Below are 17,020 nucleotides of genomic sequence, written 5' to 3'. Positions count from 1 at the left end.
TATTTTGAAAAGAAGTTGTTTCTGAGGTAGGAACTGGACAAGCTCTATGACCAGCATTCCTAGTCTGTAGAAAAAACAATTAGAACAACACAGAAATATCTTTCTGATAGCAGAAGATCCCTTGGCCTAGGGATAACATACCAAATGAAGACAAAATAGAAAGCCCAGAAGGTACTGATCCTTATCCCAAAGCCCTGAATGAGTGGGAACAGCAGGTATTCACAGGCCTCACTCACTTCCATGTTCAGTCTCCTGGTACCCAGGGAGCAGATTCTTGGTGCGGATCTGCTGGCGACGAAGGCGAATCTTCTGTTTCAGTTCCTGAATCTCTCTGTCACTGTCTTCCTCCTCTTCCTCTTCTTCTAGGTATTGATTCATCATGTTGCACTTCATTAGCTCAATGGCAGCAATCAAGGACTCTGAGATGCTGAAGTGGGCATTCTCCTGGGGGAAGGAGAGCACCAAAGAAGTTGCCTGGCAAGGGTCTGGGAGTAATGAATGCCTCACTGAACCTAATAGTGGAAAATGGAACTTCTAAGATCTGCATTGCTTTTATTCAAAACAACCAGGGGAAATGGACACTTCTATTATAAGGAAAGCTGATGGCCAGAAAACCAGTTCTAGATTCTCTTTGTTCTCACACCTGACTGGGCCTGTTTCTTCCATTCTATATGAAAATATGATAGAAGATATCAGGATCTGTCCTAAAGTTATGAGCCTATACACACAGTATTAATTAAATGTGATGTCTCACAATAAAGTGCTTTGCAAACTATGAAATGCAACATGGAAGTTATTTATTACGTATCTGAGCCTTAGAACAAAATATAGATGGTGATTCTGGAAACAGTATTTACTTAAGTTTCCAGATTCAGAGGAATAATAATTGCACAACTAAGGTTCAACGCCTTACTGCCCAAGGTATCTTCTGAGACAAAATCAGCAATAACATTTTTGGATTTAATGAGGAGCACATACTCCCTACAAAGTTCCGCAGAGACAGAGTGTGTTGAGGTTTTCTTTATTATACAGGCAGACCTTAGAGATACTGCAGGTTAGTTCCAGACCACAATAACAAAGTAATCCACATGAAGTTTTTGGTTTCCCAGTGCATAAAAAAGTTATATTTATACTCTACTGTATTCTATTAAGGAGCTCTGGTGGTGTAGTCATTAAGGCATTTGGCTTTTAACCAAAGGTTGGTGGTTTGAACCCATCAGCCGCTCCATGAAAGAAAGATGAAGCAGTCTGCTTCTATAAAAATTTACAGCCTTGGAAATCAAATGAGGGTTGCTATGAGTCAGAGATGACTCGATGGCAGCGAGTTTGGTTTTGGTTTCTGGTTGTCTGTTAAGTGTGTGATAGCATTATGAAAAAGTCTGAAATAACTGTGACACAGAAATACAAAGTGAGTAAACACTATTGGAAAATGGTGCTGACAGACTTGCTTGACACAGGGTTGCCACTAACCTTCAATCTGTAAAAGCTGCAACGTGTGCGAAGCACAATAAAGCACAATACAATAGATCAAGTATGCCTGTAGTCTATATCCACGTCATTGTTGTGGACCCAAAACCTCACCAGTACAACACAGGCCAGATCTCCCAATGCACAGGTTCTTCATCCATCACTTAGATTCCTCACCTTTTCCAGGTCTGCACAGCTGCCAAAGTCCTGCTCAGAGAGGTAGCTGATGAGGGACTGCCCTTCCGATGGTCGTCGGAACATGCCTTCCCCAGAGCACAAGTATTGACCACTTTCTGTGGGAAAATGTAATGAAGATGTAAACAGCTCTGAGTCAGGATGCAAATCTGTTAAAGGTCAAGTTTCTTCAAGAAGTCTGAAGATTTTACCATTATAGAAGCTCCTAAGTCTTTCCAAGTAATTGGGAATTAGAGATTGGAAAGAAGATGTCTAGCTTCTAAAGAAATTTCTCTAAATCTCAATCACAGAGTATTAATAAATGCCTTGATTAGAGAACAGTGGAATAAATGAAGAGAGCCCAGCCTTGCGTGGTGACAAGAGACAATCATTTCACCACTTAAAGATGACATACTCTCCTTCTACCCTACAAGAAAAACCAAACCAAACTGAAACCTTTTACTAAGTATCAGAAAAAAAAAAAAAAACACAAATGGCTTTCTAATCTGGATGAGTTCAATGTGGAGTTTGTCTTCTGGTAACTAAGCCCAGCTACTCAAAGGCCTCTTTTCAAGGTCTCTCTCATCCACTCAGAGCCATTCCATTTGGCAGACAGACAGGGCAATAATACCCACAGTATGACAGGGTGGGACCCCTAAGTCAGAAATGAATGAGAGAAATAACAGGCAAGCGTGATTTCTAACACTTCTACGAGTTGAAAATGATGAAAGGGAGGGTGAGACTGTAGTGTGTATCTACCACAGAGTCGAGATGAGCCACAAAGCTCAGAGCTCAGCAGGCACAAGGGGAGAACAGAGAAAAGACAGAATTTCAGCTCTGGCCCTCGTGCTGCTAAGCTCACTTACCATACTCCACGTACAGAGAACTGGGTGTGCTGACTTCGCTGCTTTGGCCAGAGTAGGGCAAGGGGCCTCTTAACTTCAACTTATCATTGCAGGACTCTAGTATCAGTAATTATCAGGGAGTAAAAACAAACATACAAGGTGAGCAACAGATACATTCCCAACTTTGTTTTTGTTGTTGTTATGTGCCGTCTAGTCAAACCCGACTCATAGCGACCCCTCCTTGGGTTTCCGAGGCAGTTATCACTACGGAAGTAGGATTGCCCAACCTTCCTTCCGAGGAGTGGCTGGTGGGTTTGAACCGCCAGCCCTCTGGTTAGCAGGCAAGTATCTTAGCCACTATGCTACCAGAGCTCCCTTCCCAAGTTTAGAGTTTCAGTATTTAACTGCTCCCATTCTAGTGCCCTCACAAACAAGAGAGAGGCAGCACACCAACAGGGAACAGCCCAACAATGCAGGACACATGGAGGAAAGGAAATGGGAACTCAGAATGATCTAAGGGGAAAGAGAAACATGATCCAGAATGGGCAGCACAAAGGTGAAAAACAACCAAATGGAAAGGGATTCATGAATTTAGTTCTCTTTTCTTCCATCTTCTTACCAAATGCTCAGGAATATCAGGCAGTCTCTATCCTCTTGACAAACTGATTTAAAAAGTAGTTCTCAGATGCAAATTTTTCTAATACTTTGACACAAGGCTTTTTGGTTCTGTTTTGACACTAGCTTTTAAAACTATCAGAAGATTTGCACTTTTATATTCACTAAACATATACTAAGATATGACCGCTCTTGAACCTGAAATGTAAATTTGTCAGACCTACAAATTTAACCCAATTCTGAATTGGCAGAATAATAAAATAATACCCAGCAATGTTCTTAAAAGAACCACCAAGACTATGCTAGTGAAGGCAAGGACGATGGCTATAACTGGAGAGACCACATGGCTATGGGTCCAGCCTTACTGGAGAAAGAAGGGAGAGGTTTCAAGAGAACACTGGCAAAGAGAAGGTGCCTAGATAGAAGTTTTCAAGGAACAGTGAGAGTTAGCAGCAGAACAGCAGGGCTTGCAGGAAATGAGAAACAGCTATTTTCCTAAGGGAAATATAAATTTTCCAGTGTCATAGAAGAGCAGGTGGAAAAGCAGGTGGGGCCTGAGAAGTGAGCAGGATGCTCTGGGAGAATGAATGAGCTGCAACCAACCCATTCCCTTGACAAATGGTGCCAACTTGTCAGCTGTTCCTCTCGCAAAGAAGCTGCTGTGTGTTAAGAGATACTGTTGTGTTCTCCTTGGGCCTCAAAGACTTCTGGCCCTGGTTCTGCTCCTCTCTACTGAACTGAAGACAAACTGCAGTCACCATAATGTCTTTGTAAGAAACCATGGATTTGGAAGGTGACTTTGAGATCCCCAGTGAAAGTTAGTGCATTACATAAACCCCAACGATAACAACTTACTGCTATACAATCTATGGCTGTCTAGCTTTTGCTTCCTGGACTCACTACTTCCTAACCCTGCCCAAATGAACAGCTATGTATCTTAGAGAGTTTCCTTATACTCACCTGAAATCTGTCTTCTTACAATTTTTCACCTCCTTTAGCAACAACAAAGCTCTTATAAACAATGGTCTTACTATGTCCTTTAAGTACAAAGCTCTTCTAAACAGTGGCCCCGCAGACTTTTATTTCTCTTTAACCTTTTCTTTTCCAAGCTAACATACCCAGTGACTTCCCTCATTCCCAGGAGGCTAGGGTTTTCAGTCCTTGTTCACTATTCTGTCTTGGAGACACATTCTAATATTACTATTTCCTTGAATTATGCTACTCAGAATAGCGCACAATTCTCAGTTAACCACCACCATAAAAACCAAGTAAAAAGACTTAAGTCACTACGAAAATTCTGTGCAATGGCTGGAATGGGAGGGGAGATATAACAAGGGAAGGATGACAGGTGAGAGGAAATGGGGGACTCTAGGACAGTCAACACACATGCACCTATATAGAAGACCACAAAAGAGGAGAAAATACATTCTGGTGTTAATTCAAGGAAAATAAAGTAATCCAATAGTTGTTGTTGTCGTTATGTGCTGTTGAGTTGGATCCGACTCATAGCGACCCCTCCTTGGGTTTCTGAGGTGGTATCACCACAGAAGTAGATTGCCCAACCTTCCTTCCGAGGATTGCCAAGTTATAAGAAGTATTCTGCCAGTGATTCATCATGATGTCTCAGAAAAGAGCAGGCCTCCATTGCACCTTTGTATTAAAGAGAATTGATCATTCTTGCTCTGTCTCCCAGAAACTGCTGGGAGACTGAACCAGGCATTTCAAAGTTGTGGGCAGAAAAACATGTTATACAAAATATTTATGTCCTTTTATAGAGAGGTTCAAGCATCACAGCAGGACAAACTAGCCAGACTTGATTTCACACCAGAATGGAAAAAAAGAAGGTTCTGAAGTAAGCAAATGGTCACAGGGAAGCAGAAGGAAGAGGAGGTGGAGGACAGAAAGGAAGAGGACTGGCTCCCAAACCTGCAATGGGATCTTCAATTATAATGGTGATATTCCTGGGATCTCCTGTAGGTAGCCAGACAGGTGCAGAGGAGAGTCCAAACAGAGCAAACAATAGAGAGAAAAAAAAAGAGTGTGCTTTTACCTATCAGAGGTGGGGACCTAATTTGCAAGAGGGTACTCTAGTGCTGAAGGAGAGATGACTGATATAAGAAGATTTCCATGACCCATACTCCTTCAGACTCTTCTGCATAGGTTTTCCCTGGCTCCTTTTCCCAATGCAGGTTACTGTGGTTTCTGGAATCCATGTGGATTCAAGAATGGGGTCAGGGACATTTTACATGCTCAAAGGCCAGTGGCCTGAAGTACAGTAGACACCAGGCCTGTAGCAGGAGATGTGAAGCAAGCATCTAACCCAAGCACTCTTCACATCTAAGGAAGCTGGTGGAAAGACAGGCTTTGAGTCGGAGACTTTTTTCCCAAAGGAGTTCCAGTAAGTCATACCAGATTCTTCAGGGAAAAAAATACAAATGGTTTCTCATTCAGAAGGTTTCAGATGAGGGCCTTAGTGCTCACCTTTCTAGAAATTACAAAAGGAAGTCAATGGCAGCTCCAGCTACAATATGAAATCCTTTTTTGCATGTCTTTCTATCTTTTTTAGATTTTATTTCTGGAACCTCACCATCCAGAACTGACTTTGAGCACAAAGGTCCACTTTATACTTGCTATTATGGAGATTCTTCCACAAGTGAACCCAATCAAAGCCTGCCAGACACCAATAACCTAGGAAAGATAATGGCAGGGAGATGGCAAAAGCAATGATAGCCACCAAGTGTAGGCTGCTTGCTGCTACTGCCTGGTGTTTCTGTGGGAAGCACCAGTGGGCCAGGGCTTCCTTACCTGACTGCCTCTTAACCTGAATTACTGAGAAGCTACCTACTTACTTACTTATTAAGTCACATTACCTACATTCACTCATCCCTAGTTCTAACTGTTCTTATTGACAGGGGCTATCAAATCGATTACAACTTATAGTTGCACAACTTGACATAGCAGAACCACTTCACAGTTTGCTAGGCTGGTGGCATAGTGCCTAAGGCATTTGACTGCTAACCAGAAGGTTGGCAGTTCAAACCTACCAGCCACTCCTCGGAAGGAAGGTTGGGCAATCTACTTCCGTAGAGATACCGCCCCAGAAACCCAAGGAGGGGTTGCTATGAGTTGGGTCCGACTTGACGGCAGTACGGTGTGTAATCTTTACAGAAGCAGATTCCCAGGTCTTTTCTTCCGTGGAGCTGCCAGGTGGTTCTGGACAGCCTATCTTTCAATTAGCAGCTGAGTGCTTAAGGAGCTCCAGCAGAGATCCTTAGTTTTAATCAGGAAATCGACATATCACTTTGCTTTCCCATACCGGAAGCACATCTTGACCAAACTTCTAAGGAATTGCAGAAAGAAGAGGAATTTAATGGGATTATTTTTAAAGCTTATTAGTACTTCTCCTGGGTCTGAGAGATACATCTAAAACTTGAACTGTGATGAGTCACACTATTCTCTTAATGCTCATGAACTAAGTAGGGAAAGAATCCAGGAAAATGTTTGATATTTAGTAACGTATAAAGGAGTAACATAAAGATGCTCACAGATTCTTGAGTATCCATATTACATCACAAACTTCTCTCTTTCATTATAAGCAGCATACCTGTCATGTCATCAGAAACAAATTTCTCTTTCTGCCAAGTGAAGAACCCTAAGAACAAACGCTCCCTACTATCCTAAATTCAGGAAGCCACCTGGCCAACTAAAGGCTAGTGCTTATATTACCTGGGGCTCCACTGGAGACAATGTTGGTATCCGAATGACAACGAGTGTGACTCTTCTTTGTTCCACTGGTGACGGTGAGTGTCTGCCCCTCTGAGAAGCTAGACCTGCGAAGGACACTAGACAGCTGGTTCTGCCCACCTTCCTCCTGGTCGCCTAGGGAAGAAGCAGCAGAATCTGGCTTCTGAGAGCTGCCAGAGGAGAACAAATTGAAGCTGCTGCTCTCAGCATTGCTGCTGTGACTCTGACAACTGGTGGTCTGGCTTCGGGGATCCAGGTTGCCAATGGCCAGGTACTCGGGCCCCTCACTGGCATCACTTGGGGATTCATTCTGGCTGCTGACCCAGGATGCCTCTATGGGGCTGGTCAGACTGCTGGAGCTCATTTCATTTGGGGATGAGGGAGAATCCTTGGCTAATGCAGCAATTGACAGCAGAGAGGCTTGAACAGGCTGATCCTCTGCTGGTGAGATGTGTCCTCTGCTTTCTTGAGGCTTCCGGGAAGAGGCAGAGAATGGAAAGAAAGTAGATTTTCTCTCTAGGATATAAAAGGAAATGGAAGGAAACGGGCTGGAATCCTGCAGTATGTATGAAGGGCTTCTTCCACAACTAAGGACCAAACTCCCAAGGCTATTGGACCAAACTCTAAGGGCCATATTATACATTGTGTCACCTCTAGAAAGGTCAGCAAAATGAAATAAAAAAATTATTTAGAAGCAGCTAGGTCAAGTACATGGGCTTTTGAGAAAGTGGGTTCACTGCTTATTAGTGTGCATGTCCTCTCTGTAAAACGAGCATAAATAGTAACACCTACCTCACAGGACTATTAGGAGGATCAATGAGATAATAATATATAGAAATTGATAACAGCAGAGCCTGGCACATGGCAGGCACTCAGTAAATGTTAACTATTATTATTTAAATGCCTTCCTGCAATGTGGATTAGAAACCCAGAAGAATTTAAAAACACCTCTTTCTTCTGTTAATTAAATGATTCTACTGAATTAGCTTAGGCTAACTGCTATAAAATTTTTTAAGATATCATTATTAAGACAGGAAGTCTGACAAGCTACACCAACCCAAGGCTCTAAACCCAGTCCAGGAGCATCCACAAAGTCTACTATGTTCTGGAGCGGGAGGTAAATGTAACACCTACCCCTTCCTCCCCCCTTACCTGAGCCATGGTTGAGCATGGATTGGTGGAGGCCAGAGTAGGAATGCTGAGTGTAGCTGGTTGGAGCAGTGTATGTGGAACCAGGCAGTGCTGTCAGGCTCTGGCTCTTGGTCACCAGGAGTGGGCTCTCATGCTTCCCAGCAAACTATAAAAAAAAAGCAAAGACAAAAGTTTTAAAAACCCCAAGGGGTCAGAGTCAAGGACAGAGGCCCTCAGATGAGGGGCGCTCAGCACTGCAGCAATGCTGGTAGAAGCTGGCCTTTGGCAGCAGGCTTGGGCTACAGCCAAAGCCTACAGATGTACCATGTTGTTGTTGTTATGTGCCATCAAGTAGGCCCTGACTCACAGCGACCCCTTCTTGGGTTTCCGAGGCGGTATCACTACGGAAGTAGATTGCCCAACCTTCCTTCTGAGGAGTGGCTGGTGGGTTTGAACCACTAGCCTTCTTTTTAGCAGTCAAGTGCCTTAGGCACTATATACCAGAGCTCCTATGTTATTGTTAGGTGCCATCCACTTGATTTGCAACTCATAGCAACCCATTCATGTGACAAAGTAAAACTGCCCCACAGGGGTTTCTAGGCTGTAATCTTTATGGGAGCAGATCAACAGGTCTTTCTCCCATGAAGCCACTGGGTGGGTCTAAAGCACCCTTTCAGTTAGCAGCCGAATGCTTAAACATTACACCATCACATTCCTTGTAGATACAGGATGTTGTTGTTGTTGTTACGTGCCATCGAGTCAGCCTCAACTCATAGCGACCCCTCCTTGGGTTGCTGAGGCAGTATCACTACAAAGGATAGCTACACTCTATTACACTCATCTGTTTCTAAATGAAATCTCAGAGTCTTGCCATGTACCATAGCTTTTGCTACTGGAATCCTTCTGGGTAATCAAACCAGGAGTGCTTTGTCACAGAGGCAGTACAGTAAAGTGCTTAAGGCTTTGTGTGTGGAATCCAAAATTAGACAGACTGGGGATTCGAACCCAGACCCTGTCACTTACAAGCTATTTGGTCTAAACTTTGGGCAAGTGACTTATCTTCTCTGTGCCTCCGTGGACTCGTTTATAAAATGAGATAAATGTCTAGCTTGAAAAGGTGTGAGGATTAAATGAGATGATGCATTACTGTGCATTGCACTATGCCTGGCACACAAAAAGTATTTAGTGGATGGTAACCAAGAAGCAAATTAAAACAAGCAGGAGAGCAAGGAATTCCTTCTAAAAGTAGTAGGGACTCTGATTCCATTCTAGCTAAGGTACTGACTAGAATATTTGTGCTGAGGTGAGTGGCTGGAGAGTTAATTATAAGCAACATTTAGCAACAAAATCTTTATATTCCAAGGACAAAAATGATCTTGTGTAATATTACACTCAGTAAACTCTACTCCAGCTCTGACTCAGTAAATGCTACTCCCGATTCAGAATCATCCCTCTTCTTCCCAACCCTCTGTCAAGTCTGCCCTTAGGAAGGTACTTTCTCAGACTCAGGATTCCAAAGGTTTTAAAAAGCCAGGCTCCCCCTTCTAAAGAGACCTAAGCTTTGACTTTTTACTTCAATAAGTATTTGATGGTACCTTCTGCTTCTCTCCAACCTTTTTTTTCTTTCCTTTCATTGATAGCCTTTCAGTTCACAACTGTGTAACTGAAAAAGCAGAGAGTTACATCATGGTGAGGCCCAGGGTCTTAGCATAGACAGAGATGATTCCTTGCCCCCTTTACCATAGATGCATCAATCTGAGCCAGCAGGCGGGGGTTGTTCTGTTCCACTGCTTCCAGGCACTGAAGCATCGCCGTGACGTGAGCGTCACTTAGCAGGAAAGCAGTATCTGGGGAGAGAAAAATCACTGCAGTGATGGAGCCCATCGGGAGATCTTTAGCTTCCCTATAGAAGCTTAGGGAAGGAGAGAGAAAGACAATAGAAACAATCTGAAGAGAATCATGCCACAGTGGGGAGACAGGGAAGGTACAAGAAGGATAAGAACAAGAGATAAGTAATGTGCAGTACAGCAAGAAGGCCAATACAAGAGGCTTCAGTATCAGAAACACATATGAACTAGAAACTAAACAACCAGAACACAATTAAAGAGAATGCTGACACACTGTGAAAAATGTAACTATTGTCACTGATTAATGTGTATAGATATTGTCAAATGGGAACCTAATTTATCATGTAAACTTCCACCAAAAACACAGTAAGATATTTAAAAAAGAAAGAAAGACCTAGATATGAATCCTAGTTCTACCATTCATTAGCTGTGTGACTTTTGCCAAGTCCTCTAACCTCCTTGAGTTCTGTTTCCCTGACTGGAAAACAGGAGTGAAAATAACCATCTCTCAGGGTTATTGTGAAGAATATATGTATAAAATTACATAACAGTGATTAGCACATAGGAAACTCTGAATAAATGATGTTGTTGTTGCTGTTGTTATGTGCCGTCGAGTCAAATCCGACTCATAGCGACCCCTCCTTGGGTTTCTGAGGCAGTATCACTACGGAAGTAGGATTGCCCAACCTTCCTTCCTTCTGAGGAGTGGCTGGTGGGTTTGAACCGCCAACCATCTGGTTAGCAGGCATGTGTCTTAGCCACTATGCTACCAGAGCTCCCGAATAAATGATAGTTATGCTTATTGGTTTGTATGTTATCAGAGAAGGAGAATTCCTTAGCATAAAATGTGATTGTGCTTTTTCATGGGAAGTAAGAGGGAAGAGTGGATGTGTGTTCCTAATTAGAATCTCTATGGCATCAAGTGAAGTAAGAGGCCCTTCAGGTTAGAGAGTGTATGGAAGGGCAGTGGGTGGAAGAGAACGAGGAAACATGTGCAACAATCCTGGCTAAGTGACTTCCACCTACCTGTGTAGAATTTTCTGATATACTGTCGATCCCCAAGCAGAGGCCTGAGCTGGGCTGAGAGACAGTGACACTGTAAGCTGTGCTGCAGCCACAACTCTGCCACAGCACGCTCACTCACACCATCAGCACTGCTCTGCTCATTCTCATGCAAGTTGATGAACTGGGAGGCAAACAGACATGAGTCAAAACATAAATTCTGGAAGATACAACAGGATTGAGGCCTTTAACCTGACAATTAAACTGAGATGGGTAAGGGGAGGTAATCAGAGGTATTTTTCCTCCAGGTAGCATCTAGAAGTTACTGAGGAAGGAGAGGGAAGGAAGGAATTATGGGTTCACAGCTAGATTGGGTCACTGGTCAGGAACTAAGTAGTAAAGACTTGATGTGAGGCTCCAAAAGAAGACAAAACTGCTAGATCTGGCTCTTTATGTTTTAACTCCAAAGAGGCACTGTGCTGTTATATTTAAGGAAGGACGAACTTGACCTCGTTGCTTCTCTCAGAGTCCTGGTGACCTCTAGAAAAGAATGTGACAAAAACCTGGGGGGGAAAATCTAGGAAAAATGCCATCAAAGATTCTCCACAGGATTCTCTATTTGAAACATCCTTCTAGTCAGCTGTTTCTAAACGTGAAGCCTTGTAGCCCAGGATCAAAAAGTACATGGATGGCAATTTTAGTGTATGGATGGCATTTTCTCCTAAGAGGAAATGACTAGAGCAACGTATTTTAGAAAAGGAAACTGGATGAGGCCTTGGTGGGGAAAATAAAGTAAGAAGGACAAAGAAAATCTACACAGAACATCTTTGGGCTATGACCTAATTCTCACAAAAGCAGGCCAGTGTGACACCCTATGATCTGGCTCCCTGATCATTTAGAAGCAAATTACCTTTCCTGACATCATCTCAGCAATAACTGGCAGTGGGAAGAGTAATGAAGTAAAACCAGTCATGTACTAATTAGTATTGAAGATGGGTGATGGATTTTGTATATATTTGAAATTTTTTATAATAGTTAAATACATACATACAAAAATTGGACAGCAACTGTTCTGGAAGAGCAAGCTAAGAGGAGAGGAAAGCAGAGTACTACACTGGTAGCCAAAGCTGTTAGGAACACATCTGACTCCAGAAAGCTTATATTTCTTTCTAACTGGTATGTCTTCTTTCTCTTTAAACACTTATCAGCATAGTGGTTCCACTCCCCAACCACTTCAGGGAACTCCTTGTCATCTCCCCCTCATTTTTAAGAGCTTTACACTGGGGTTCCAAGTATAAAGATGTCTTGAAGATAACAAAACTTTCTCACCCCTTCCCCAAAGGAGAGAAAGTGACCTGGAGCAATGAGCTTGCAAGGCTTATTTTTTAAAAGCAATTAACACCCTCAATCAAATTATCCCTATATCCTATAGGGATAATTTCCTATCTTTCTCAGTTAATAAGAAACTTGACCCACTCCATTCTTCCAACTTAAGGGACCCTTCACACAGAACATCAAACAATGAGTCTTGTGGTTACACCCCAGCACACCCACTTTTCCTTCATTCCTTACCTTCTCCACATGCAGGGCTGAGTGGGGACTGAGCCACCGAATGTCCTTCACAAACTGCCAGTAATCTGTCTGGCGGCAACACACCTGAGAGAACACACAGGGTGAACAAATCACTACTATTCTGGGCCAAATCTAGTTCTAATGTTGACAGTCAAAGTGAGAAAAAAGAGCAACACTTGCCTCAGCCATGGTTCTCAGCAGCAATCAAAGGAATATATACATCTTTCTACCCCTTTAAAGGGTAATTCTTTAAATTTATTACAATAATTCTTTTAAACAGGTAATACATGCAGTGATATAAAAGGTAATGCAGCAAGACTGACTTCTGGCATGGCACCATGAGGAGCTCCACCGGCCTGCTACCTGATGAGGCTGGTGAAAATTATTTAAAGAAAACAACCATTCAAAGCCTCTGGAAATGATTCTAAGGGTGAACAGCAAATGAAGAAACATCTATTCAAAAAAAATCTATGAAAATTCTGTAAGAAAGGCAAGAGTCTGTGGTATTTAAACCAAACTGTCTTCCACCCCCACCCCACCCCAGCTCAGGGAAGAGAGATTCCGCTCCACTGGAATGGAATCTAAGGGGGAGGTTCCCTCTCCCCTTAGATCCCAGCCAAAGAGCTTTCTTCCCAGGAGGACCAAGACTTCAACATTTCTCATCCTGCTCCCAGTTGTCTGTTGCTGAGACTAAGGACAGGGCGAATGCAGTTGAAAAGTGGGGGCTCCCTTCTTCCACACAACCTCACTCATGAAACAGAGGCTCTACCTTGGGTGTGGCACACTGAGAATACTGGGGCCTTGAGAGTCCTTCCTGTGGCTCATGAGTTCCATGCCAGGAGAAGCAAGCCAAGCAGCCCAAGTTGCTATCCCCCTCTACTGGATGCTTAGCTCCTAGAGCAGAGGATTTACTCAGAGAAGACTGGCATTGTTCCCACCCCCAGCTCCAGAGCTCTGGCTCAGAGATTTTGTCAGTGGAGTGAATGAAGCAGGTCATCAAACAGATAGCTACTAATCTCTCCCCAGAGGAACTGACTTCATTTGCAACAAAGTGTGGAAAAAATTAAACTTAAGGGTGCTATCAAGGAGATGGAGGTTGTATTACCAGTAATAACAAACATTAATCTACAGGTAGCTACCTAGATAAACAGGCTGAATGACCAAGTGTACCTTGGCAAAGGTAATATATCCATGACCATATATAAGGTTGGCCAATAATACTTCTACATACGTTATTTATATGTGCTGTAAGAATGTCCATATAAATATGACTAATGGGGCAAAGTTATAACTTCTTAGCCACAGTCAACCTGGAGGCTTGGGACCAAAGTCGCTGGGGACATCAAGTTCAACTGGCATAACATACTACACAAAAACATTGTTCTATGAAGAAAACCAAAGATTCATGGAAACAATTAGTCCGAGCGACTGGTACACCATGCAATCCACAGCCTATACGATTATGAGACTAGAAGAACTAGATGGTGCCCAGCTATCACTGTCAACCACTCGAAGGGGTATCTATGTAGGAGATCCTGGGTGGAGAGGGAGAACAAGATGGAACAAAACTCAAAATCATTTGGGGGGAAAAAAAAGGGGGGCGGGGACCAGGTCTGCTGGTCTGATAGAGCCTGGTGGAACCACCGAGACTATGGCCCCTAGCTGCTCTTCAGGTCTGGAATTCAACCCACACCTGTGGCTTCCAGCCAAACAAAAGACAGGCATATGAGTGGAACATTTACCTGAGGTAGATACACTCCTTGGAGAGAACAAGCATGGGAGAAAGAAGGGCTATATATGTACAGGGAGACAGCTCAGAGGGCAGGAGTGCATGGAAGGATGGACACAGGGAAGATGTAACTATGGGAGGAAGTGGGAGGGGCGCTGTTGCATTGGGGTAAACTGTGGTCAATGTCATGAGACAAAGTATATGTGAACTGCTGTGTGGAAACTGAATTTGCTCTGTAAATCTTCACCCAAATCACAATTTATAAAAGAAAAAAAAAAAAAAAAAACATTGTCTACATCCTACTTTGGTGAGTAGCAACTGGGGTTTTAAAAGCTTGTAAGCTGCCATCTACATGCAACTATTGGTCTCTCCTTGTCTGGAATAAAGATGAATGAAGAAAACCAAATACACATGGAAATAATTACTCCAAGGGATTAACAGACCATGTGAACCTCAGCCTACATGACACTGAGACCAGAACTAGATGGTGCCCAGCTACCACTGTCAACCACTTGGAAAGGGATCAGTGCAGGAGATCCTGGATACAATGGGAGAATAATGTGGAACAAAACTCACAGTCATAAAAAAAGACTAGGCTTATTGGTCTGATAGATACTGGTGAAATCCCCAAGACTATGGCTCCTAGTCACCCTTTGGGCCTGAAATTGAACTCACTCCCGTGGCTTCAAGCCAAATACTAGACAGGCATGTAAGGTGAACACTTACACAAGGTAGGCACATTCCTTAGAACAATCACTCATGGGAGCTAAGAAGAGCAGTATTTGCACAGGGAGATAGCTCAGTGGGCAGGGATGCATAGGAGAGAAGGGCACAGGGGAAGGGTAGCCACAGGGAGGAAGTGGGAAGAGAGTTGTTACATTATGGGGACTGCAATCAATGTTATGGAACAAAATGTGTGAAAACTGTTATATGGCAAATGGATTTGCATTGTACACTTTCACCCAAATCAAAATAAAAAAGGACCTGTAAAGGAAAGAAAAAAATAATAACAAGAACAATAGAGGTTGCAGTGAAAACCAACCGGATGGAGATTCACGGATCTAATAAAGACACAGCTTAGGCTTTAAGCCTGCTAAAGACAGCTAAAGGAGCCCTGGTGGCATAGTGCCTAAGGCATTTGACTGCTAACCAGAAGGCTGGTGGTTCAAATCCACCAGCTATGGCTCAGAAGGAAGACTGGGCAATCTACTTCCATAGTGATACTGCCTCAGAAACCCCAGGAGGGGTCGCTGTGAGTTGGAATCAACTCGACAGTGAGTTTGGTAAAGACAGCTAAGAGGAGGCCTCTTGGGGTCAAAACTAGTATTACAAAGCTTACAGCACTTACAAGGGAACACCAATAACAGTAATAGCAGACTTCTCAGCAGAAAAAATAGCGGACAAAAGGTAGTGCAATAACATAAACAACTGTCAATCAAGAATCCTATTTTCAGTAAAACTATGTTCAAAAATAAGGGCAAAATAAAGACATTCTAAAATAACTGAGAGAATTTACTGGAGACCTACTTTACAAAAAATATTAAAGGAAGTTCTTCAGACTATAAGCAAATGATCCCAGGCAGTAACTCAAATAGAAATATACAAACAAAAAATCTATATAGTGAAAATAATCTGTTTTATACCCATCTTTCTATGATTCAGTTCCAGAAAATGTAATTCTTAAAACCAGTGAAGAGGTATTTGTTAAAAGCCAGAGATACATGTCTTCAGTTCCTACTATAAACAAAATTAAGTACAGAAAGACCTGGTTCAAATGAGAGTTGTACTTAGAGCCAAAGAAACTTCGTATCATGAAAACCTGTTTATGTCACTTGTACTTGTTGCTATCATTTCACACTTAAATGATTATATATATTGATGAAATGAATATATATTTATGAATACTAAGTAGTATGCTCTGAAAAGCCTCAACAAAGCTGTGTCACTATAAAAACCATTGAGTTGATTCTGACTCATAGAGACCCCTGTTAGGTTTCTGAGGTGGTAAATCTTTGAGGAAGTTGATTGCCCTACCTTCCTTCTGCTGAGCAGCTGGAAGCCTGCCAACCTTCTGGGTAGCAGTCAAATGCCTTAGGCACTGCACCACCATTGCTCCTTTGATGACCAATTAGGTGCTGGCAAGGCAATTTTCAGCTACGAGAAAAAAACTAAACATTTAGAAGGTTTTATATTCCTTTTACAAGATTTTTAAATTGCTGGTTTAGAACAAAGAAATTGAAACTGGGAATCCTATCTCATCTATCATGAGTGTAGTTTATACAAGAAAGGTGTCATGCAACTCCATTAGTGGATCCATACAGAAAAAGTTTTGGTGCTATACGCAAAGACTGTTGAATGAATACAAATTTACATATTTTAAATTAAAATGCTTGAGTTATGTATGTGACTACTGCTTGATTACCTTCTCTCAATCAATCAGTTAAGACTCCAGATCATGTTGTATAAAAAGGCCTTTTCTGTCCTTTTCAGGAAATGATATGGTTTTCAGGTAAATAAAATGACAAATTTTGCATGTTTGGAGGAAAATAACAATAACAGGAGATGCCGTAAAAGACTATCTCATCATTAAGTAAAGGTACAATAACTAAAATTGAATGGTGGAAGACACATGGAAACAATTAGTCCAACTGACTAATGGACCACACAAACCCCAGCCTCCACACTCTGAGACCAGAAGAACTAGATAGTCTTATAGAGTGGTGGAACTCTCAGACGATGGCCCTTAGACACTCTTCAAGCCTGGAACTGAACACATCACTGTGGCTCAACTTTTAGCCAAACAATAGACAAGGCTATCAGGTGAACAATAATACCAGGGAAGTACAACAATCAACCAAACAAGATCAAAAGGGCAGAATTTACCCAGGGATAAA

The 17,020-nt window shown here is 42.4% G+C and overlaps 1 protein-coding gene across 1 annotated transcript in view; it reads right to left on the bottom strand.

The window, feature by feature from the left end:
* RUBCN (rubicon autophagy regulator) overlaps window positions 1–17,020 on the bottom strand; it is a 90,172-nt gene that overhangs the window by 16,708 nt on the left and 56,444 nt on the right. Inside the window, exons 3-11 of the mRNA XM_007949398.2 lie at window positions 12,398–12,481; window positions 10,850–11,009; window positions 9,717–9,823; window positions 7,998–8,142; window positions 6,828–7,361; window positions 5,028–5,072; window positions 2,508–2,603; window positions 1,645–1,760; window positions 237–444 (exon numbers count right to left, since the gene is read on the bottom strand). Of these exons, the coding sequence (XP_007947589.1) occupies window positions 237–444; window positions 1,645–1,760; window positions 2,508–2,603; window positions 5,028–5,072; window positions 6,828–7,361; window positions 7,998–8,142; window positions 9,717–9,823; window positions 10,850–11,009; window positions 12,398–12,481 (1,495 nt within the window). The remainder of the gene's footprint in view (window positions 1–236; window positions 445–1,644; window positions 1,761–2,507; window positions 2,604–5,027; window positions 5,073–6,827; window positions 7,362–7,997; window positions 8,143–9,716; window positions 9,824–10,849; window positions 11,010–12,397; window positions 12,482–17,020) is intronic.

This window comes from Orycteropus afer, unplaced genomic scaffold, assembly GCF_000298275.1.
Source record: "Orycteropus afer afer isolate SDZICR_OR568_19922 unplaced genomic scaffold, OryAfe1.0 scaffold00245, whole genome shotgun sequence".
Taxonomy (NCBI): Eukaryota; Metazoa; Chordata; class Mammalia; order Tubulidentata; family Orycteropodidae; genus Orycteropus; species Orycteropus afer.
The sequence above is the reverse complement of the archived record's forward strand: the minus strand, read 5'-3'. Positions and strand labels throughout refer to the sequence as shown.